The sequence below is a fragment of the Trichoplusia ni genome, chromosome 13 (genome assembly GCF_003590095.1).
Source record: "Trichoplusia ni isolate ovarian cell line Hi5 chromosome 13, tn1, whole genome shotgun sequence".
Lineage (NCBI taxonomy): Eukaryota > Metazoa > Arthropoda > Insecta > Lepidoptera > Noctuidae > Trichoplusia > Trichoplusia ni.
The window spans coordinates 2,671,873-2,694,493 of record NC_039490.1 but is presented as its reverse complement, the minus strand read 5'-3'; the positions used below and the strand labels follow the sequence as shown (position 1 = coordinate 2,694,493).

Genomic DNA, 22,621 nt, shown 5'->3' with positions numbered 1-22,621 from the left:
AAGAAATGTTTACCACATATTTACAAACTTTTTTATAACCATGTTTTTTCTTAGATAGTTGGATTTATTCAAGTTATGTTTTTATTGAATAACTTCAAGATCTGCCTAGACAGAACTAATATATTTTACGCTATTTTATACATTTCTTATTAAGCTGTTATAGCCATTGCTGAATTTTTTTCAAATTAAATAAATGTGCCTTTGTATAATGTTGGCACTTAAAAACCTGAATTCTTTTTGTAATATTTTTAATTTCATTAAAATATGGTAACTTCTTTTGCACAAAAATTGTTAAATACTGTCTACTTGATATGGCGATCAAAAGAAGAAAAAAAGCGCAAAACTTCAAAAATGTTTTTATCTTCCCTCATTGAAGAAATTTTCTTACAGATCAAATTTTTGGCCTCAAAAGCACTTTTAAATTATGTAGGGTGTCAATTAGCTAAAGTAGTTATTGTAAATCTCAAAAATATTAACGTTATACTTTGAGGTAAGTGAGCTTTGATGTGGCATGTTTGACGTAATGAAAATGAGTTTTAAAATTAATAAAAAATATGTGTTACTTTCAGAAAACACTCATGAAAAATGGATTTCAAGACAACAACAACAAATGATTATCAATGGCCGTTTTCAAAACCCGTAATAGGAAAGTATGTAAACAATTAAATTTACATCTTAAGAGCCTGCTTGAATAAAATAAGCAAAGTTGCAAAAACTCAGTGTGCTATCTAAAATTGTAGGAGTTTTTTTTTCTCGGTCGATTATCAGATTATTCGGAATCGAATTGAAATATGCTAAAATAATGAGAAATTCTCATAAGTCTTTCTAACATCGGCTTACGTAAGGCCTGGCGGGCCTTGCAGTAGGCACTTGAACATGCAAATTATTTCGAACATTTAAATCAAAAGGTTCGGGTTTGACTCGAACTAAAATCTACGAATTTGGGATAATTAGTTTGATGGTATTCGCACCTCTTTACCCTTTATCGGTATTTTTGAGAGCGGAATCCCAATGCTCCTTAAGAGATTTACCTAATGAGATGCGTGTTATAAATAACATGTTTATTCAATACATACCCGCTAGCTTGTGGCTAAGCTATGACCGCATAAGTGAATCGATCACAGGTTAAGCTATGCTTGACGCGGTTGGTCCGTAGATGGGTGACTATCTTTGTCATGACGAGTTCCTCCGTGTTTCGGAAGGCACGTTAAATTGTGGGTCCCGGCTGTTATTCCTACACCTTTAACAGTCGTTACAAGGTAGTCAGAAGCTTGAAAAGTCTGACAACCATTCTAACCAAGGAGTATCGTGTTGCCCAGGTAACTGGGTTGAGGAGGTCAGATAGGCAGTCGCTCCTTGTAAAACACTGGTACTTAGCTGAAACCGGTTGGACTGGTAGCCGACCCCAACATAGTTGGGAAAAGGCTAGGCGAATGAAATGATTCAATACATACCCTTATTTAAGTTATATACTAATAAACTAAAACAATATTACGTGTCCTCGTCTGTCCTGCCTAGCGGCCTTCGCCGCAATCAAACCACATTGAGTTTGTGGGTAATTGGAAGACAATATTGTCATCAAATCTGGTATGATTATGTAGTTAGGTAAGATATATTGAAATGGAAACAATATCGTTTCAATTGACGCATTACACGGTTGCATTACTTGCATTTAGATAAATTAGACAATTACAAAAGGTTCGGAATTTTCGTTTTATTGAAGGCACTGCACTCATTGATATATTATTAAGAAAAGGGTTTTTTCATATATAAATGACTGCACTTGTCTTTTTTGAAGTGAAATCAATCTGATTCTAAGCTTTTCTCTTTGTCTTTCGACATGAACCTACTTTGTTATTTTTGTGAACTTTTCGTTAAAACATCACACACACTCGCACAAGTTTTTGGTTGAAAATAAAACTAATAAAAAGATTATCGGTTCTTTAGATCGATTAGCCTCAGTAGTGGGTACCTAGAGCTGCTTCAAAATAGCTTCGTGATAACTTAAAAAAGTACAAAAAATAGACGCTACAATATTAGGCCCAAATGACACTTTTCCACGTGTCATTTGTACGGGTCTATTTGCAAACTTATTCATGCCAATTACATTAATTTTAGGTGTCATTACTCTATTATCACTGGCCTTCTGCATTAGGCCGATTACGTGGTTCACACACGGTATGAGGTGTTACCAGGCCGCTGGTGTGTTTTATTTTCATTTCGTATTATTTGAGTATTCTAAAGTTAAATGTTGTGCCAAAAGGCAAAGACTCTTTGCTATAAATACGGATAAAGTATTTTGCCATACCCAGTCATTACAGATTTCTGAAGTCAGTCTTAAATGCGCAATGGTTTTTACCTCAGCGTGTTTTGTCCATCCTCCTCATGGTATCAGTTTTGTTCATCGAATACCTCTCTTTCTTCTCACCAATTTTCTGCAAACTTCGTCATAATAAATATTGATGACTATTTGATGCGCAGATGCCGGATATAGGTGCAAAAACATTTCCCCCCTCTAACGCAGACAGCTCCGTTATTACTAAATTACCTACATCAAAATCGGTACAGCAAATTCCGATAAAAAAAAATACATTTACACATTCAAACCCACTCACATCCTCTCGTATTTTAATATTAGCGTGACTAGCTCCCCTCATTACCAGACCATGCGAGCCGCCGAGCCCGGACACGGCGCCGGTCATACGGCCGGCACCGGTAGCGCCGTACTGCCACTGCGACGCGCACTCATATTCCCCGAGGGTCGAACAGTACAAACAACTACTTGAGAAGGAACAGAAGCTTTGCCAAGACTATGAACATCTTAGGAAACAGGTAACAATGATCTCTTAAATAACTGTTGGCAAATGGCACCTGAAGTATAAAACCTTAAAGCAGGTTTGTTGTGACGTGGAAAACAGGCAACGCATTACCTGTAGCAGGATCTCGCATTAGAAAGAAGATAATGGATGAAAGTTGATAAGGTTTCTTCAACGTATCCTCCATTGAGATTATATTTGATGATCCAAGTTAAGAAAAAGTCTCTACTGATATTTCATTTTATATACACAGCAAATTTTCTACTCCATTCATCATCAGCGTGCATATTCGTCCACTGCTGAATATAGGCCTCTCCAATTGCACTATCTATTTTACTACTTTATCTATTCAAAATCGAAATCACTGTAAGTCACTCCATGAAATAAACTTAAATACTTATTGATACAAAACAATGCATTTTGTAGATGGTGGATGTCACAAATGACATCCTGGATCACCCTTGCGATGATCTCGACAGTAAAATGATTACGATGTATCAAGCTACGTTTAAGAAAAGATGTGAGTATAAATAGAAATTGCAATTTTGTACGTCTGTATGCCATTAGGTATGCGTAAAATCAAAAACCATATTTCAATGTATTGATCTTTGTTTTTAGAATATGGTTTTACCAAATTCATTGCTTATTTTTTAAATTCCTGACTCACCTTATCTGACTTACAACAAAATCACCCAAATAAATCTTACTTCAGCATTCCCAACGGCGGACTACAGAGCAATAATAGCAGCGGCGCAATCCACGGCTCCGATACCGATGGAAAGCAATCGTCTCGGTATGCTGCGATGTTACAAGGACCCAACGAACTTTACGGACAAGCCGCCCACAGTTCGACCCACGATCAACCCCCCAGGGCCAGTGCACACCGGAGTTTCTCCCCAAGCCGTCCAAACTTGGTTCACGGCATACCCTGGCCGGTCGGAGTATATGGACACTTACAGTGCTTCTGCAAAGGCCTGCTGGCGTTCCATGCAGCGGTATAAGGAACCCATGCCGTCCACCAGGCGACGGGCAGACGACACTTGCATATAGAGTATTCTCGTGGATATTTGTTTCGTAGTGATTCGTTTTTCCGTTTAATGTACAGATCATTAATATAATAAGGGAAGATAGTTTTTTGTTTTATTTGAAAATGGTGGTCCTATATTACTGTCGCGAGACATTTCTGTCTCGCCCTTACGCAACTATGCAGGGGTCAAATTTCAGTTCTTTCAGCGATGTTTCAATCGATGCATTCAAGTTACATTCACAAAGACACCCAGATTTTTGACACAATTATTCGTGGTTCACAATCTATGGTTTTGCTACGCGGGAATTGAACTCGAGGCTATGCGTGCATTGAACCGGATACATTTTGGTATCAATGTGCCACATGGATCGACTCTCGCCAGCTCTTCAACCAGTTACCCGAGCCACACGAATACCCCTTGGTAATATTTTCTGACAGCATTCTGGCTTCTGACTTCCCAAAACGACTGTCTAAGATGTATGATGTAATGACAGCCGGGTACAGAACAAAATTAATTACTGACTTGGACTGATGACTATAATAAGCCCCAGAGGTAAGCTATGCCTAGCCTACTCACCAACGAGTATCTATTTAAATTGTGAGAACCTATGTTTGCAAAGTATTTAAATGTTGAACTTTGCCACTACACAGCTTTAGTCATACCTTATCAACGTGACTGGTCACAAAAGGACTTCTTGTGGTATAATTTTATAGCAATATGTAAATGTTTGTGTACGCAAATGCTTACAAAGTAAGTAACGTTTATGATAGTGATTTCTTTGTTCTTATACTTGAAACGTCAGAAATAACGTTCTCATGTGATATGACAAGTTTTGATGAAACAGAGTGATGTGATGAACAGTACTTGTAATTTTGTGTGTACCAATTTTTTTTTAAACTACTACTAGTCCTAATGTCGCGGAGGGTTTCACAAACATACAAGACACCGAGACTGAGGACATACATCCGTGGATAACACAAACGCATATCCTACGCGGGGATCGAACTCGCGGCACGTCACGCGTCGCGTGGTTGCCTCAACCACTCAGCTATGCGTGCGGCCAGACGTTCCTTGGCGTTCAGATGTCTCTTACAATAACATCATCATAAAAGTAAAAAGAGATGTTTTAGCAGCATATTTAGTCAGGGTGCCTATTGCCACGTCTTGAAATAATATTTTTGCAGGTGTGGAAGAGAGATGCCGCTACATGCCGTGTATTGCGTTGCCTCGCTACCACAGCTATATTCATATTCCTTTATGACGTGGTCGTAGATCCTCAGGAGGTCTATCCCCATTTCTGAAAAGTAATGTTTTAGTGCATCCTTGCTACGCTTGTAAAATTGCAATAATGGTTATATTGCTTTTAGCATTCTGTTTGCTTTGTTTTTCAAGGCAATCTGTTTGTGGAGGGTTAGCTGTGAGATGGTATAACCGACCCTCCCTTTTTAATATTTATCCGATGGCTCCGTTAGGATTCTTTGTAAAACCAAACTAGATACTAAAAACTACGAAGTTTTGAAAAATCATGGTTGTCCGTTTTAAATATTGACCATTAGTAGGTATATATCTTTTATGGTGAATCAAAAATTAGCTGTTAAGTACTTGATTAATCTCCATTATTATTTGACACGGATTTCGGCGTAGTTTTTTCTTGACGGATGGCGTTTTTGTTCCACCCGAGTCAGTTCTTCTGAGTTATCTAATTTAATAATTTGAGTTTTTGTCATGTAATTGGCACTTAAATATGATCGTGCCTTGTTTCTTTTTATTGACACGTCGCGCGTCGTGACTACCATAAACGGAAAAAATAAATAATAATGACTGCCATTATCGTATGACATGCATATTGTTCGATCAAGTTTAAGTGTTAGCACATAACTACTTGGTAATTCTTTATGTTTCGCCTCAAAACTTTGCCATGGTGATACCTACAATCCGTTGAAGATTCAAAGTTTGCCTGGACTTCTCCTAATAACTTATGTACATACTACATAGAGTAGAGGCCTTACCATTGGCTCTTAAAGTAACAAATGAAGCGAGATGCCGCGCGCTTATCTACAGCTAGATTTCCTCTAGACATATGCGAGGATGAGTAGCGAAGGACATAGATATGAAAAATAAGTATATACATTAAATATAGGCGAAGGATGTTTATAAAGAATAAACAGGATCCCTTTATTTACCTCGTCTTGGTAATTACAGTTCTGGTTGAAACGGAGATTTTGGCGCATACGATTCGCGCGAGGTACGACGAATGTGTTGCGAGAATAACGTCATATTGTTAAGAGGTTATAGTACAATTCCAATAACTTCGACTGTTTAACGAAGTGTAACACTGAAACAATATTCCTCACTGATATAAAAAAAGTGGAAACAAAAGTCGCGGTTAAATTAGTAAAACTTTTTTGCGGAATGTTCCACGACGCGATTGGCTGACGACAAATCAATTAGGTTGATTCAGGCTCGTGCATGTACGTCGCAAGTAACATATATTATTTCCGTAGTAATACTTGTATTGATAAGTCTCAAGAACATTATTATTTATCAAAACTTACTTAAAAGTGTGTTATCATGTATAGTTAATTTTGCTTGTATTATGTTATTCTTGTTGGAAATCCAAATAAATAAATAAGAGAAAAACTTACGTATTTATCATTTATAATATGCCATGTCATGTGGATATTATAGTATTTAAATATTTAATTAATTTGTTTGCAAAAAAATGAATATAAAAAATCGTTGAACGTTACATTATCTACCTTCCGTTCTCATGCCATTTCCAAATTTTGCCAGCTTCTTCTGCTGCTGAGTAAAATTCGCTGAGTGTGTAAAATAGTCTGTTTTTTATGTCTATGGTTGACGTGTAACCTGTGACACAACACACCCTTAAAAATGTATTTCTCGTGTTGTGGTTATTGTCACAAAGTTCCTGAGAGCTCTTCTCAAGTCTTCATCGTTTACAGCAAGTGGCAGGTACTTTGTAGGTATACGCACATCATTACAAAAAACATAAATGTGTGACAAGATTCAAACCTGTGAGTCAGCAGTCCAAAGGTTTTAGCTCTAGACCATCAAAATGACTGACATTTTACACTTCAATTCATTGTGAAGAGATTAATAAGATAATTATAATCGTTTATTACTGACCTGAAATATCTTCATTTGTAGTTAAGCTGGGTTTCTGTGATTTGTAAGGAATTAAAACAAAAGATTTATAGCAGAACATTTATTATTTGTCTTTTCAAGAATATCCAAGACGTCTCCTACCATGCCTTACAATAAAACTACTTGTGTGGAAGCGGGACAGCGCTCTACACGGCCTAGAGCGGTGTCTCTCTCACAACTGCGATACTCTTACTTTAGTAGTTAGCGATGGGACCCATGTCCTTCAGTCTAATGTATGATTAAATAATTGGCATTCAGATTGGCACGGGTACATACGCATATTTTGGTAACTTGTTTGCAATTTTTTTATATATAATTATAATGTTATCTAGGTACAAATCAATCACATCCGCGTCACATAATATATTTAAAAAACGAAACTATAAAACGTCAGTGTTTCCAGCGTCAACATTCGAAATTATAAAACTTCGGAGTTGCCAGCGTCAAAAAATAGTATTATCAAATCTTATTAACACTTTTCTAGTACATACATATAAAAATAAATTCTTATTATTATTTTGCATTACGGAACATAGGTTATTTTCGTATACAAGAATAGGTAACATCACAGACCTAGTTTACATATTTAATATTTCTATTGGTAACATTGTGTCGCTGTCATATCTTCATTAATTTGATAGACAATTGAATACTTTTTATTAAAATTTATAAATTTCTATAAATACTATAAATAGGTGGTTATAATATAGCTGTATTTTTTATAGTCTTCTGACATTTCCTTTGTTGAGATGTTTTTCTCCGTATTTTCTACATTTGTGTTTTGATTTTCCCGCAAAGAGGGTAGTATGGAGCTTGTGACGTCATTTACTAGTAAAAATGCACACAGCACCATAATGAGTACCTGAAACAAAATGAAAACGGATTCTTTAGTTGGCTACTATATGTATATATCCTATGTTTTACAAATAAGAATATTCTGATAGACCGTATCAAAGTTCCGTTACATTTGTGCTAGTCAATTGTTTTAAGAAGATTAGGAGACTTAAAAATACTTATATTAATTTGTTTAAACCCTTTTAAAACCCCTATAAAATAAGCCTACAACTCATATCGTTCTCTGAGGCTGACTTTTATCAAACTTAACTTAAATAAATTGCCAATAGGTAATTACCATGCACCGTCCCAACATAGTTGGGGAAAACGATAGACTGTCGCTGAAGAGGGACAGCGCATTACAAGTAACACGGCGTCTCTCTTTCACAACTGCATCAGCTCTCAGATAACCTTCATTTTTACTTTATAGCGCTATTCATAATTAGGTATTAATAGTTTATGATTAGAAATTTCAATATGTTTTCTATTCGTATTCAGACATGTAGTTGATTAAGTAACATGTTTTCCATTTTAGCATAACTACGAAGTGGAAACAAAACGTTTGGTTATTATGAATCAATCTTATATAACTTTGACTGCACGGATAGCCGAGTGGTTGAGGTCACTATGCCAAACCCACTGAGCGCGTCGTGTCGCGGTTTCGATCCCGCGTAGGACAAGCATTAGTGTGATCTGCGAATGCTTGTCTGGGGTGGGTCTGAGTCCGGGTGTCATTGTGCATGTGATTTGTATGTTTGTAAACCCCTCGCGACACAAGGATTAAATTCCTTGCCGAGGGAGTCGTTTTTTAAACAAAAAAAGAAGAAAAGATAGGTACGCTCACCTGTAACCTGGTGGTCAAAAAAGAAGAGTTACTAAGGACATGAATCTTTTCCTTAGAAGACAATCGAGGTCAGATTAGTCTGATACCCAGAAGAGAGAGTAGTCCGCAAACAATAAGACTTCTTTGAGCCGTTTGGGGTTGAAACTTTTGGGCCGTGGGGGCCGAGTGCCAAAACGCTTTTTAGAGCTAGCAAAGCATCTCGTTGACACTTCTCGTGACCCAAAGGCTGGCTTTTACCTCAGAGGATTAGCATTGCCATTCAATGTGGCAATGCTGCCAGCCTTTTGGGCACACTCCCAGCCGGCAGCGATGCCGATGAATTTTTTGATGCCTTGTTTTAATTATTGTTTATGTTTTTTAGTATAAAGCAAATGATTGTACTGTAAATATTTAACATTGTACTTTTAATTCTAATCATAGGACAAAAAATAAAACCTTATAAAGTTGCAAACTATAGGTACCTGTGTAACTCTAGTGACTCGTATTGTGTAACTTAGGTACAGAATAAAGTCGGTTTGAAATAAGATTTTAATGAGCAAACAAGTATACTGGTGTTTTACGAACCGGTTTCATAAGCACTAAGGTTATGACTAAAGGCTTAGTCTTAGATGTCTCAATGTGACTTTAACAATGTGACTTCTGATTATTTGTTCCTACTTTTTTAATGTATCCGGTTGAGATATACCTACATTTTTGCAATTTTTTTAGTCTGTGAAGGTGCTTTGATTTTTAATTGCATGGTAGGACATTATATTAGAAACTTATATAGGGCTAGTGGCAATGACAGTCCGTCGGACCGTCTGTACGTGTATCGGTCTGTCTGCAAGTTGTATCTCATGAACCTGAATAGCTACACAGTTGAAATTTCACAGATAACGTATTTCAGTTGCCGCTGTAACAATAATTTCAGAATGGACGAATCTAGGTGCTATTTGATTTATCTTCAAAATAAGCTACGAATTACGAATCCCTACTAATATTATAAATGCGAAAGTAACTCTGTCTGTCTGTCTGTCACGCTTTCACGTTTAAACCACTGAACCTATGAAATTTGGTATAGAAACACGATACCTATAACCGACCTCGACGCGGGCGAAGCCGCGGGCCGCGGGTAAAGCGTCTTCTTATAAACAAATAAAGATGACCAGCTGTCAACTTATAACATTCCTAATTTTGTTCTCTTCCATTTTATTTAGTTCTGATTTAAACGCACGCATAGTCCATCTACGTACTTACACTGTAGTGTTAACATAATGCTATAGAAGGTATATGTAAAGAGTGCCGCTTGACTGACAATCTGATTATTGAAGGCCCTGTATTCCCATGAGCACATTGGCCTGATCATGAATACCAGATGTAGTTGATGACAAATGACAAACGTTTTGACGTCAAACGTGGTACATGAGAATATTGAATACAGTTTATATGGGGGGTTTGAAGGAGAAATACTGGTGGACTATTCCATCAATCATATATAAAGCTGAAGAGTTTGTTTGTTTGTTTGAACGCGCTAATCTCAGGAACTACTGGTTCAAATTGAAAAAATCTTTTTTTGTTTAATAGACCATTCATCGAGGAAGGCTTTAGGCTATAAACCATCACGTTGCGACTTATAGGAGCGAGGATACCATGGAAAATGTGAAAAAAACCGGGCAGGTATAAATCATAACTTATAGAAGATGTAAGTTCCGCGGTAATATAAACCCACGGGGACGAAGTCGCGGGCAACAGCTTGTTGTTAAATATAAACATACAAGTTCTTTTTTTACAACTTATCCTAAATATATCATGTTTCCCCAAATAATTTTATCCTATTTGCATTTTAAAACTATAATATTACAAAAAACAAATATGATTAGAAAACATCAATAGACTGTTTTTAGTTGTGACGTTACTTACATTTTATTCTGTTTATGCTACGGTATCCATACGGTATCTTTTTATGCGACGTAAATGAATCTGGCTCTTTATTCCAAAGGCCAGTCCAGGAATGGTACAATTTTTTTTCTGATTATGGAAAAACTATTTTTTTCTGAACTTAAGAAGAGGCATTGAACCCTGATTTTGTTTCTACTTAACTTCTCTGGGTAGCCAATTAACTAATCTCGACTCCAGCTTGCGTAAAAAACGACATGTAAAATTGACGACATCTATCTTATTTTTGATAAATTATCAAATTTCAATTCCAATGTCTTTTTTACAATAATTAGAATTCGTTAAATAAATAAATGCGGACAACATCACATACATTGTTCTGAACCCAAAGTAAGTTGCTGAAGCACTTGTGTTATGGAATTCAGATACAACGAAGGTACCACAAACACCGAGACCCGAGACAATGCAGAAAATGTGAATTTTTACATTGACCCGACCGGGGATCGAACCCGGGACCTCAGAGCTAGCGACACCTTGAAACCGGTGCGTACGCCACTCGACCACGGAGGTCGTCATAATTGATAATTACCAATACACGATAGGGTTATATCTTCCTGTTACTTATGCTGTAGTAACTGATGACTAAATATCCCGTTCGACAACAAGCTCTCATAGAGGAATCTCTGTCAGATAAGCTAACATTTGTTAACATGCCTCGTAAGAGTAACTCTTATTTAAGCGACATTCATGGGAGCGTCTCATTTTGCATGCAAAACTAAGCTTTAATTCAACTGCAATTAAGTTACTTATTCAGTACTTATTGTTGATTGTGTCCTCAATGTAGCTGTGATACTATCATACATTCATACTGCGGAATATTTTTTTGATAATAATTTCTATAATTAGATTTCCCTGTATTTGTCGTTGGTGACTGGTTTATTATCGAAATAAATTAAAGTATTGTATTTTAAATGAAATGAATTAAAATGTTCGATGGATGAAAAACATTCTTCAAATTTATAATTCTTAGTCTTAGAAAGTGCGATGAATTTGATTTTTCGCTAAACGAAAAACAATAAAATGAGTCTTATATATAGCACTCTACGTGCTTAGTTTGTCTTACAATGTAACTTGCCTGCAAGGTCTTTTTCTACGTTTATAGGTACATTGCTTCTGCCAAAACATCACGCCAATCGGGAATCTTAGCCGCGATTCATCATGACGTCATGTAAACAAAAATTTACTGCTAAGCCAAATGATATTAGATGTGAATGACAAACGCTATTTTTCAGTCCGAGTTAAGTGACTTTGAAAATATAGTATAAACTACGTCACCGAGTTTTTATCGTCACTTTTGTTACTCACTGTACAGCCCAGTTCATTAATATCATTGATATTGCCAAGAATTCAAAAATCTATACAACACAAAAAAGTGAAGAGAATTAGTTAAACTTTCAAATTTATTAAGAAAAAGCAATCACTTATGACCTCGACTGTACTTGTGGTGGTAGCCAAACTACCTACCGACTAATTGACGTAAAACGGGAAAATTTCAAATCGATACTGGAATATTCCAAATATAATTATAATTAGGTAATAATTTAATCGTTTTCTGAGAAATAAATAAAACTTTCCATACACCGCAACATCCGAACAAAAACTTGCCTCGAGTAATTGTTTAAATAGATGACTAATGGACATTAGACCTTGTTAACGATATAAGTTGGGACTAAGGAATCATTCTCACAAATGAAGCGGTTATAAAAGACCTTTAAAATAGTTTTTAGTCAAGAGTTTTCATAGCAATGTTTTTTTTTTGAGTATTTGGTACTCAATTATCTGTAGAATGCGTTGTTAGATCCAGGAACCCTTATCAAGGACAAATATTTTAGCACAAACGTGATAATATGTTTACAAGTCCTTTACAAATTATGCTTATTTGATTAACAATGGTCTGTTGTCAACTGGTCACACTTTTTAAAAGATCAACACATGTCATATTCGTTACGATTCGAGTTCAGAATGTTCTAATTATAAATTATGTGTGGGTAACTTTTTATTTTATTATTCTAAATTTGAAATGCATTAATGGCTTTCTGCATTGATACTGACAATGCAGAAAGCCATTAATGAATTTCTTAGAAAGATAATATTTTTGTTAAAAATTGTTTTTGATTGCCAGTGTTTTAAATTTGAGCATAATTAACCTAAAAGTTTTGAACGCATTGCATGCTTTATTACCATTTCCGAAAATTACGAGGATAATTACAGTTGCCTGATTAACTGAAATATAGATCTACCTATTTATAAATGAATAGCTATTTTCGAGCAGGGATGTGCAGAATAGATACTTCGTCGTTAAATTCTCGAATGATATTCATAATTTTGATATTTAAAAATAGTAAAGCAGGAAGCTAAGGAGAAGCTTCACTTATTTTTAGAACAAGCAGTAGTACAAACATTGAACATTCCATAATTTCAAATATAAAATGAAATCACTAGTTTTTATTTAATATTTAGGCCCACCCAGAAAGCCAAGTATAACATAATCGCATTATAACAGTAATTATACTTTAAACATCGTGAAAATTATCGTAAATTGCTTGAAATTTTAATTAGTTATTAAAAACAATTAGACTCACCGAAGTCCGATTCATTCTAGCAAGTAATAAATAGCATCCGTTCAATGTATCATCATCACAGCACAATAATTTGTTTATTAACACACAACAATAGAGATGTTTATTTTAACAAATACACGTCTATCCGCGCAGCTGCCGGCTACGGAATGAGGAATAATGAGGATTCACTGCCCTAAATACAAAATGACATTTTGTTTTTTTTACAATCACGCGACAATGCTAAGAGACCGTGTGTTCTTATTTCAATTTCATATTCGTTCAGGCCTACTCGATTTTTTTTTATGAATGAATTAAGGCGCGAAATCAACAGATTAAATAAGTATAATAAAATTGCTCCCGTGTTTTGCATGTCATTGCATATTTATTTTAATTGACTCACGGTAAATGCATGTTTTTGTTATTGTTTTGTTGCATTGGATACACATTGGATATAGAACAGACGTTATTGATTGCTTTCATTGTTTATCTTATACGTTGATGTAATAATATTATAGTGTTGCGTGTTTATTATATCAGTTTATAGTTTGAGTCACATCATTTGGAATATACGGATATCGTTAGCGTGTCTATTTAACTACTGTTGTTATACTAGCATTTTCCCGCGACTTTACTCGTTGATTGGTTTAACCACGAAAACGAAGAAGCGTTTTTTTTGTTATGATTAAGAATAAAATAGATTTAAAAAAATCTAAATAACCCACGTTTATTAATGTCACTACATTAAAATTTTATCAAAATCGGTCTAGACGTTTTTATAGCTGCAAATAACATTTTCATCGGGTTTAAAGCTACCCTGAAAATTTCAGCCTGCTAGCTTGTCGAAAAGTACCTCAAAATTGAGATGCAAAAATCCAACCGAAACGACAAACAAACAGGAAAAATGAGTGTATAAAAATGAAATGGATGAAAGTGACGTATACCAATATAATAATAATAATGCTCTAACTTTGCCCATATGGGACATTTACATTACAGGCTGGTGTAATAACAATGATGAAATGTAAAGTTTTGGAAAAGGGGGACGAAATAAAAATGACATTTGTTCCGTGGGTTATCGTTAATGAACGTAACAAGCATACCATATTAAACGTGTTGATTAGTGCAAACGCAAGATGATTAAAGAGGGAAAAACGTGAAAATATGAGTTTCTACGGAGCGGTGATAATCAATACTGCTTGTTAAATTATCAATCTTAATTGTTTTTTTTATAATAACTATCGTGAGACTGATTCATTATTAAATGATGTAACGGTTTACTCGACTCTCGCGAGTTGGACTCGCGATCCCGCCGCGTCTGCTCATGATTAAGGACTCCGGTTGGGTCCGAAACTAGTCGGGCTACCCCGATAAATACGCGTGAGTAAACCGTTACATCATTTAATAATAATAATCTTACTTGGATTGCATAAGTCAATTTTTAAGTGCATCATACCGTTCATCAATCTAAATGATTTAATCTCTCAAAATATTGTGTTCATTATTTTACACAGCGACATCGTATAGAAGAAACTGAAATACGCCTTCTGTGAAAATATTAATTTGCCGGATTCTCCAGCTATCACGGTTCTTAAGGTAGAGCATAAGATAGAGTGACAGATAGACGGCAATGACGAAATCTTATTTCCTTGGATCCGTTTTCACCCTCTCGGGGTAAGAAACTTTAATGGAACATAACATATGTGTTAATATCTAAGATTATATTTAATAAAAATCGTCATTAATTTGTCTATGCTGTGTTTTGCTACAAATTCGAAAAGTTTTTTGTGTGTTTATGATGAAATTTGTCATTGAGGTAGCTGGAAGACAGTTTTAGCATTCAATAATCTACAACCCGTCGAGCTTAGAGCAAGAAAAACTAGTTAAAAATATTATATTTTCCTAGTAATTACATTTCTAGTCATTACAGATTAAATAGTACATGGGAACACGTGCCAGTAGTGAAGTAGATACATAGTTCAATGTACACGCGTGCTTATACGTCAGACAGTAATACTGATAACCGTTACACATAGTCCGAAGAGACGAATAACTGTCATTTAGGAATGGAATGTAGTGAAATTGTAGTAATGTTTTATTTTTAGGGTGTTTCTGGAGAGATATGTTAAAGGAACGACGTTTTGTTTTGTTTTCTGCACCATAGGTTTAGGGGGAGAGGGGTAGATTTGAAGTACTTTTTGATGTAAGACAATTTTTGATGTGTAAGCAAGTCTTAGCCTTGTAATGCGCTGTTCCTTGTCAATTGAATAAGCTGACAGACTACGGTTAAGATTTAAAAAAAAGTCCTGCTGTAAGTAATTTAATCCTTGTCTTGCGGGAGTTTTGAAAACATCACAAATGACATGCACAAAGACAGCCAGACTCAGAACAAGTATTCGTGGATCACACAAATGCTTCTCTGACGCGGGGATAGAACCTGCGACAGGACGCGTACGGTGACCTCAACCACTCGGCTATCCGTGCAGTGTTAGATTCCAAGTGCAGTTTATGATAGGTACGTTTCCACAAATATCTGATGCGAGGGATGAGTTTAAAATAAATTAATAGAATTGCTTCTTGTTTTCTTACTCAGGCATCTATTGATGAAACAATTCATTTGACGTTTATACCCATTTCCGGCTAGGGGTTCTGGCTGAAAACCAAGCCTCAGGATGTGACGTGTCAGTTAGTACTAATCTGCTTCAGAAGAAGCAAAATGTTTTTTATCCATGGTCAAACTTACTTTTCGTCTGCGCCTAGGCCCGTCTTTTCGTCTTCTGCGAGCGGGAAAACGTAAAAAAACGAGAAAAACTTTTTTTTATGTTGAAATTTTATATTTATGCCCTTATGTACTATGGTCCTATAATACTATTTGATATTCCTCTGAAGTACATAAACGTGTTCTTGCATAGTATCCTCATTCATTAATGATTTTATTGTTTTACTTCAATATTATAAATGATTATAGACGCATGAATGAATATGAGCTCGTGGCTAAGCTATAACCGCATAAGTGAATCGATCACAGGTTAAGCTATGCTTGACGCGGTTGGTCCGTAGATGGGGGACCATCTTTGCAATAACGAGTGCCTCCGTGATTAGGAAGGCACGTTAAATTGTGGGTTGCTCTTCCTAAAGCATTGGTACTTAGTTGAATCCGGTAAGACTGGAAGCCGACCCCAACATAGTTAGAAAAGGCTAGGCCAATGATTATAAATACACATGTAACTCCTCTTCCTGTCTTTCTTGGTGATGAATCACCAAGATTCATATAATTACATAATATAAATATGGCGAAGACATCCTCATGGGCTAAACCGCGAATTTAATTTAGTTTTTTCTCTATTTCTAGTGTCGAGGCCCCAGATTTGTTGAACGCGCTAAAGTAATGTAGAGGGGCTTTTAGGGATACCTCAACATTTACTGGGTCTTATCTTTTCCCGTCCGACGAATATGCGAAGATAAGAAAGGTCATGCGGTTGACGTAGTACTGTACCCGTACCCTGTAACTGGTACACTGCGATATACATATAAGTACCTAACGAACCATGATAGTGGGAAAAAGAAAACGTCTTTATAGTCCGTCTGAAAGGTATCCAAAAAATATTGAACACTTTGGTATTTTTTCTTTATCACATCATTAAAAACTGAGGGTGATAAAAAACACGTAAGTTTGGTAGTGGGGGCTAAAAACATTTTTTGCTAGTAAAACGAGTACAGTTAAGTGATGTCACGCGCGAATTAAAAAATACTCCACTTCATTTTTCGTTACGAGAAAAAAAAATACGTATCCAATATTTTTTGGAAAGCTGATAACACTAGATCGTGGATTATGCCGAAAGTACCATTTTAGGATCGTATGGAGAAAAGAAACAAAGTAATCGAAATTTAAAATAGAACCAAACCTGTTTTGGGAATAAACCCGCTTTTTCCCAAACTTGTTGGAGTCGGCTTCCTACGGCTTCATCATACGGATAGAATTCTATAGTAAGCCTATAGCCAGAAATATTCACATGTGAGATACATGTCCCACACACACACACACACATACCTACTTACATACAGACTAGTTTCAAACGTAGCATTATACTACTGCGTATTGAATATAGTTTTTTCTGAACAGCTATTGTGTATCTACAATTCAAAGTATCGGTAAAAAGCGATCACATTTGACAACTAAGTAGCCAGGTTCAAATACATACTTTTATACTTTGCACGGAAGCAGTGCCGGCATTAGGGGGGGAGGCGTGATGGGGCGATGGCCCAGGGCGACAAATTCTGGGGGGCGCCAAGGTCTGAAGTTGGAGTCGCTTGACTCTCCTGGCGCAAACCCTCAGAACTGTGCTCTACGCTAGAGGTGGATAGAGATACTTTCACCGCCAAACGTAACGCTAAAGGAAAGATGAAATTCTTAATATAATTTTACTTAGGATCAGAAAAAAACTAACACTTGATATTGCTTCCCTTGAGTGGGCGCCACAATATTTTCGCCCAGGGTGTCAGTGGCCCTTACGCTGGCACTGCACGGAACTGACTTGATAAAATACTCAGTCATCGGATTTTTTTTAAAACAATAAATGAGCAGCAAAGTACAAAATAGGCAATATTTTGTACTTTGCTCCCCATATTTCTCCCATTATACTTTCCAAATTGTCTCTAAAGCCTTCGTACAGCTGCATTTTAGACAAGTTATTGATATCACAACATGTTATTTGGCCCCAATTCCGCTACTTACAAACGCCGATGAACGAATGGAAATTTGATGAATATGACACTAGTCGTATCCTCCTAAGTATTTTTCCAACCCCATAATTGGAGATTCAACACGGGGCGGAACACTCACTTTCAATACAATGTTGGCAATATAATTATTCATTGGCCAATATAAATAGAGGAATTGGGCCCCTGGACCCATGTATCTAAAATAGACCTAGCAACATATTATCTGACCTCCTTAACCTCAACATCTATAACTAATTACCATAATATCTATACGTGTACATATAAATTAAAGCGTCAGATAAATAATGACTGGTAATTTTTTACTACACCAATCTTCAACCTACCTACGATATCAGAAAAAACATTTTAAATACATCTAATTGTATGTTTAGTATGTGTGATCTTTCGGTCGGTCATTGAACTTGGTTCAGATTTTTTGCGTCCTCAGAGTTCAGAACCATTTGAGTTAAACAGCTGATGCAGACATTGAAATGAAACTACTTTTATGGATTTTATCGCGGTTTAATTTTAGATTTTAGTTCCCGAACGATAAAATCCGTAAAAGTAGTTTCATTTCCATGTCTAACATTCGCGTAAACCTAAGGAACCAGATGCAGACAGTTTGCAGATAGTAAGATTAATGAAACCACTCGTTTCTTTAACTGCAATCTTGTTTTGGAGTGTATTGACTTTCCTAAGCGTTTCAAAAGCTGTGTTTGCCTTAGAAATATCTTTGAGTATCTACTTAGTCAAATAGTTTTGTTACGGAAGCCCATTACATATGTGAGTTAGTGTTGAATGGCAAATATGTTTCTGTGTGGTTTTCTGAAAGCAAAGAGAAAATGCAATCCGGAGGTTAATGTCGCTAGGTATGTGGTCTTTTATACCTTCCCAAATTCGGGAATTTTCTAGACAAAGGTAGTTAATGGGATTCTTTACCGGAGGGTTTATTTATAGGATCATATTTTCCCTTAGCTGCTATATTGTAGCTTGCTTCCCTGTAGCTACGGAACTTTAACCCTTAAGTTTTTGTCAGAAGATACTTAACTATCCTCATTTTAAATGAAATTATTGTTTGTAAACTGTACTTTTGCTAGTCTGTATTTAATTGACACCTGATTGTCAATATTAAATCAGACATTAGTCAAAATTTCCGTGTTTATTTAGCATTTACTTAACTTGAAAATTATGATTTTGAGATCTAATAAAATTGTGAGTTGTTAAAAAATATGTTGCAACGGGCTTTAATGTTGATATTGTGCGCTTTGAATATACAGCAAGGACGGAAATGTAGGCTCAATTCTCGGTTGCACTTCTCGGAGCCACTACCTATTATAATACGGGATGGGCGGCTTCTGGAACCCGACGACAACTTCGGTAACGTTGATTTGAATTACGGCGATTCCTTGATACTAAGCTGCGAAGGTATGGGAACTATAGACCACCCAAACGCTCATCATGAACTACCAACTGCTACTATAAAATGTGAAGGAGGAGACACTTTCCAAAACGAGGAGTGGCTAAACGCCCCAGCGCCATTCTCTCTTTTCAAATGTAAATTCCCCCCAAACTACAGTAGCAGGCGAACAGACCGTTTATGCTTTGAAGGCAACCGAATTATAGAAGTCGGGTACTACGTCCAAAACGAATTCTATCCACTTTATGAGACATGTTTCAATGAAGCTGGTATGAATGCTATCTACTCAAAGTACACGCAGAAACCTTACAACTCTTTGTACCAAACAAAAGTTATCCGACCTTTTTTCATTGCTAATGATCATTACGGCTACATTCCTGTCGATTCCTTGTTTTCACCGAGAGGGCAAAAAGCGGCCGTGGCGCAATTAGTCGGACCTATGATAGACAACTATATCACGAAGACAGAATTCCTTTCGAGAGGTCACTTGGCTGCTAAAACTGATTTCGTGTTCGCATTTGGCGAACGCGCGACATTCCACTACGTGAACTGTGCTCCTCAATGGACAGGTTTCAATGGCGGCAATTGGAATACTTTGGAAGTGGATCTGAGGAATCATATACACGTGGCTGGGTACAATACGATCATTTATACAGGAACGTTTGGAGTGACGAAGCTTCACAATGTAAATGGGCGAAGAGTGGAGATCCACCTTCATACCGATGACAACAATAACCCTGTGATACCAGTCCCGGAGTACTTTTACAAGGTGGTTTATGAAACGACGAGGAGATGTGGGATCGCCTTCGTTGGGATCAACAACCCTTACTACACACAGATTGAGGCGCGACAGAGGTTCTTCTGCGACGACTTGTGCCGTCATAATAATAATTTCTCGTGGTTGACTTGGCATCCTGATAATCCCAGTGAAGGCTATACCTTCTGTTGTTCGATTTCAGATTTCAGGTCGACAGTCCGACACCTACCCGCGCTACACGTAAATTGTCTTTTAACGTGACGTGATGTGCGCGTTTCTAGTTTTCCCAGTATATTTAAGTCCTAAATAAATTATTCATAACGTAATGAAATGTTTCCTTTGAATTTAGGTCTTTAAATTTCGTGGCCTGTTAAAGTTAATTAGGTGTTAAATTGATGTTTAGTTATTAAGTATTTTGTGAAACAGTCTGTGGTTTAATTTACAATTATATCAATAAAATACATCGATATTATAACTGTATTGATAAAAGATTTTTTTTTGTTTCATTTTATTTTCTTCTGTTATTGTGTTTTTTAACTTTTACTTTAAACATCTCTACCTTACCTTACCGTTTACCTTATTATAAAAAAAAAATCTTTTTCGCAACTCTATGGCCTATCTAATCTAATATTCTTTCTTTTTCTGACGTCGGTTACTACCGGGCAGTAGTTAATCGCCACTTCTTTTTTTAATTGTGTCACGAGAGGCTATTGGCCTTTGTACAACTTTGATAATTATGTGGGAACATTTATCAGCTTTGACTGGACAGAATTGACCTCAAGGATGAGGCCTTGGGGTCAATTACTGGACCGTACTATATTATGTACCTAACTGACACTAATTAATCAAAGTGAAAATAGCTACATATACATTTTCGACTGCCTTTGAAAATAAGGTAGTTCTCATTAGTCTGTATTTAAAAAAACACCTCTAAACTTCTGACTGGATAAAGCAATTTTGTTGATTATTTTTTATTTAAAGTGAAACAACCATTTGGTCTTATAAAACATACAACTGACTAGACATAAAAATAACTACAGAGCCAAATTCGATGAAGTTGCCTAAATGACAGCTATTTCTCGTGAAATGGAAAAAGAATCCACAAAATCTGTTCATCATCTCCAAATCTGAGGAAACAAACATAAATAAAAAATATAAACAAATTAAGAACCACCTTTTTGAAGTCGTTTGAAATCGGGACCTAATTTCCTACATAGAAACAACGATGATAACCAATGCAAGTACATTTCTCCTCGTGTACTTACAATTTAAATATAGACGTATGATCAGTCCTTGATAGTCCTTTGTGACGTCCAGTGTAGTTTACGAGACTGTATTGTTTGGATAAAATGCAGTTAATATCGGTAAGAAGTAAATCAAATGACTGTAGAAGGTAGCCCAATAATTTAAGGATGAGTTTTAGCAAAGAGAGTAAAAACGTGTTTTCAATCAATGTATAGCTTCTTATATTAGTTGTTAAAATATTCATATTAAAAGGGTTATAAAATAATTGAGTCTGTCAGCGGTTTTTTTCACGTACCTAATTGTTATTTATCGCTGAAAGTAAGTCTTCGTATTATCTCAGTGTAAGAGGTCGTTTTAACAAATTTCGTCGATTATAAAGTCGAATTATCGAGTTCGACTCGCGATAAATAGTGAGTAAACCGCTTGTTACATAAATAGGTGATTCATGGAGACGGTCACTTATAATTCATATCCCGAATGTTTTCTTAAAGTTCTTTTTTCTCTTTTATAGGTTTTACTCTATGTGGTCTTAGCATCGGTTTTAGAAGAAAGCTACTGTGGGATAGCGAAACTGAAATTTAATTCGGCGAATTCATTTGGCTACAAAAATGTTGGAAGTCCTGAACGAATAAATCCAGAAGGAGATGCTACACAACATTTGCAGCTTAAAGCTTACCACGCTGACAAACCTTCGCTGAGTCGTTTGAAAAGGTAAGGATTTATTCAAAAGCTGATAAGTAAGCTGTCTTTGATACGGTTGTCCTGTAGCTTTTGGTTTGCATTAACTGCCTTAACAGCACCTCAAGTAAAATGGCCAAGTTGGTTCAACTCCAAATGAATTCTTCCTCCTCTTTTCATCGAGGTTCACTCGATGAAAAAAGGAGATTCATTTCGGAAAATTGTGGGTATTTTGCCATAAGAAATTTAAAGAAGTTTTTTTTGAGCTAAATTAGAGCGCCTACTCGAATGAGAAAAACTTTTGGTTTTGAATTGTTGTTCTTGCTTCCAGAGTTGTAACAGCCTGCAGGCAGGGTCGTTTACCAATGACCTGAACTGTATCTTAATACCTATTTATTTGTTTTCAGGAGCGATAACGTTATTGAAGAAGAAAACCTTGGTACTACGATGTCCTGGTATAAAGTCACTTGGAGGTACTCGAGACTGGATGACAACGATTCGAAATTCAGAAACATTAATTCTTGAACAAAACATGAATTTGCTGAGGAAGTTTTATAGAAGAGTAATATTTATTCATTAAGGTTTTTGATTGGGATAAAGAGTGTATCTATTAAAACTTTGA

At 36.1% G+C, this 22,621-nt stretch overlaps 3 protein-coding genes and 1 long non-coding RNA gene across 4 annotated transcripts; 3 read left to right on the top strand and 1 right to left on the bottom strand.

The window, feature by feature from the left end:
* The first annotated feature begins 300 nt into the window (after positions 1–300).
* Positions 301–3,946, top strand: LOC113500315. The gene is made up of 5 exons (XM_026881061.1): positions 301–490; positions 570–650; positions 2,664–2,832; positions 3,243–3,336; positions 3,529–3,946. The coding sequence occupies exons 2-5, from the start codon at positions 586–588 to the stop codon at positions 3,864–3,866; spliced, it is 666 nt and encodes a 221-aa protein (XP_026736862.1). The 5' UTR covers positions 301–490; positions 570–585; the 3' UTR covers positions 3,867–3,946.
* A 3,109-nt stretch (positions 3,947–7,055) lies between these two features.
* LOC113500152 lies at positions 7,056–13,383 on the bottom strand. The gene is made up of 2 exons (XR_003401171.1): positions 13,205–13,383; positions 7,056–7,871 (listed from the first exon to the last, which is right to left on the bottom strand). It is a non-coding gene; the product is annotated as an uncharacterized LOC113500152 (long non-coding RNA).
* Positions 13,384–19,009: 5,626 nt separating this feature from the next.
* Positions 19,010–20,518, top strand: LOC113500087. Its single transcript, XM_026880758.1, has one exon. It carries the CDS (start codon positions 19,132–19,134, stop codon positions 20,335–20,337), a length of 1,206 nt encoding a protein of 401 aa, XP_026736559.1. The 5' UTR covers positions 19,010–19,131; the 3' UTR covers positions 20,338–20,518.
* Positions 20,519–21,080: 562 nt separating this feature from the next.
* Positions 21,081–22,577, top strand: LOC113499880. The gene is made up of 3 exons (XM_026880461.1): positions 21,081–21,440; positions 21,833–22,032; positions 22,407–22,577. The coding sequence occupies exons 1-3, from the start codon at positions 21,426–21,428 to the stop codon at positions 22,522–22,524; spliced, it is 333 nt and encodes a 110-aa protein (XP_026736262.1). The 5' UTR covers positions 21,081–21,425; the 3' UTR covers positions 22,525–22,577.
* The last annotated feature ends 44 nt before the right edge of the window (positions 22,578–22,621 follow it).